Source organism: Amphimedon queenslandica, unplaced genomic scaffold (assembly GCF_000090795.2).
Source record: "Amphimedon queenslandica unplaced genomic scaffold, v1.1 AMPQUscaffold_7829_Cont20224, whole genome shotgun sequence".
Taxonomy (NCBI): domain Eukaryota; kingdom Metazoa; phylum Porifera; class Demospongiae; order Haplosclerida; family Niphatidae; genus Amphimedon; species Amphimedon queenslandica.
The window spans coordinates 1-2,234 of record NW_003551891.1 but is presented as its reverse complement, the minus strand read 5'-3'; the positions used below and the strand labels follow the sequence as shown (position 1 = coordinate 2,234).

The 2,234-nt window shown below is 38.4% G+C and overlaps 1 protein-coding gene across 1 annotated transcript; it reads right to left on the bottom strand.

The window, feature by feature from the left end:
• Positions 1–47: 47 nt before the first annotated feature.
• LOC100631555 (116 kDa U5 small nuclear ribonucleoprotein component-like) lies at positions 48–2,231 on the bottom strand (the record flags this gene model as incomplete). The annotated part of the gene is made up of 12 exons (XM_003391614.2): positions 48–163; positions 207–333; positions 377–463; positions 771–861; positions 952–1,045; positions 1,109–1,249; positions 1,305–1,416; positions 1,470–1,575; positions 1,691–1,850; positions 1,900–1,958; positions 2,002–2,088; positions 2,154–2,231. Coding segments are annotated over 12 exons (1,238 nt in total), but the record flags the coding sequence as incomplete, so codon positions are not given.
• Positions 2,232–2,234: the final 3 nt, after the last annotated feature.

Sequence of the window (2,234 nt, the reverse complement as noted above, 5' to 3'; positions counted from 1 at the left end):
GGCCCATGTTCCTGTACTATGGACTTTGACCCCTTTTTTGAACAATGACAGTACATTATTTAAAATCTCACATACGTTCTTCACAAAGAGGTCCCTCTCTGGCTCCCCATTGGAACCCTCGTACAATACTGTCCCTCACAGAGTGGAGGAGGGTCTTATCAACCTACACACACTAAGAGTCACATGACAGTCACATGATCCCATACTTCAGTAGGCAGTGTGTCATCCACCAGTATATTGGGTCCAGTCATTTCAGGACCGAAGGACCATATCGAACGAGCAGCCAATAAGTCCCACTCGTACTTGGTCTGGAAAAACTCAGCAAGTTTCTTCCTAAGTGGGAGGAGTAAGTAGGTGTGGCTAACAAAGAGCTCACTTTGGCCAGGTCATCTGTACCACTTCATTTTCAATGTCTTCGGCTAATCCTTTCTCAAGAGGCTCAGCAATCATTGTCAACTTGTTTCTTATATGGTAAAGGAAATGTATATAAAAAGTCAAATTATATAACAGAAAATTTAATAAAATTGGGACCCATTTGGGAGGTCAAAAATAATACAAAGTAGAATTATATTTCAGGGTCTTAATAACCCTTCCAAAAATTTTATAATCAACTGTTGCGGTGCAAAGCATGCAGCTACTGACAAGGATTGTTTGGTTTTATACTCAACTAATTGTAAAAGGTCTCATGGGTTGTCTCATAATGTGGTTAACACTCTTGTACTTGTATAAACTGGTCTTTGCTGGAGACTATAACAGCATAACATATGCACCTTTTATTAGGAGTCATTGCAAAACACTTTAATGATGAGGTTTCAACTACTGTCTCGCAGAAAGCAACCACTGGATCAGCTACCTTGATATCTAAAAGAGACAGAGAAGAGCAGTCGGTTTTATAAGTTACGTATGTACATGTACATGCATATAACATAATTATCATAGATATCCTCTCACCAATTTCAGAGTACATCTTCCTGAGGTCATGCATGACACAGTCGAGGTACAACTCACCAGTGCCCAACACCACGTGCTCACCACTCTCCTCCACCTGGGGCAAGAAGAAGAGCCATCATAGTGAAGCTCTATCATTCATTATAATGAACAGTTTTACTTTAGTGACAAGAAGAGGATAGCTCATGTTAACTTTCCGTAGTCCGTCCAACATCTTTGGCAGCTCTGAAGGATTAACAGGCTCAACTGCAATCTTTATCACAGACTGAGTGTTGAACTTTAATGGACGAAATATCTGAGCCTAGAGAGAGAGAGTTTTAGAGTTATATTATAATTATTAATTATTTTTATATTACGTCTTCACTTCCACTCAATTGAGTAACAGTTGCTGTCTTCGTTATTGTGGAATCAATTCCTTCAATAAGTACAAAGGTACCAGCTGGACTTCTGTTTATTTCAATAGTGTATCTGTGCATTAATAACCATTAATAACTATTAATAACTAGTGACCACACCCTAACCTTGCCTCTGCCACCCACAGTCTACCAACTTGACAAACTTTAGAATCTTCCTCATCCTCTAGCGTGAAACTCTCACCAAGGACCCTCACCTGTTCCCCACTGTATACTATCAACAACAACAACACAACAACAACAACAACAATAATAATAATAATAAAGATAAATAATAATGATGATAATAATAATAATAATAATAATAAAGATAAAAGAGTTCATATTACATGTTCCACTGATCACTCGTCCAAATGCATGGAATTGTGTGGCATCTTGAGTTGGATACAGTTTAGTAACATGAACCATTAGTGGCCCATCAGAGTCACACGTCATTAGACTCTGCGTCCACTCGTCATCGTCCAGTATACCAGTGTACGTGTGTTCTATCTGTTCACAAAAGGAACATCAAATAGAATATAAAGATGTCTATTCTCACTTTGGTTTGAGCAGCTTCCACAGGAGATGGTATATGTTTCACACACATATCAACAAACCCTGAACAAGTACAAGTACAAGTGATACCTGATACTTCACTTACCTCTCGCCTCTCCAAAGAACCGCTGGCACACCAGCCTCAGTAAAGGTCTGATGTTTAACTTTAGTTCACTTTTACTCAAAAACACGCCTTAAGATATTAGCAGAAATACAATAATATATTGATTATTATTTTATAAATTATTTAAGCAGTACCTAATTCTTTAAGAACTGATGGTAGGGTTGTATCAACGTCGCCTACTGTCTGTGCAAATATCTTGTACCTGTAACGAGGGG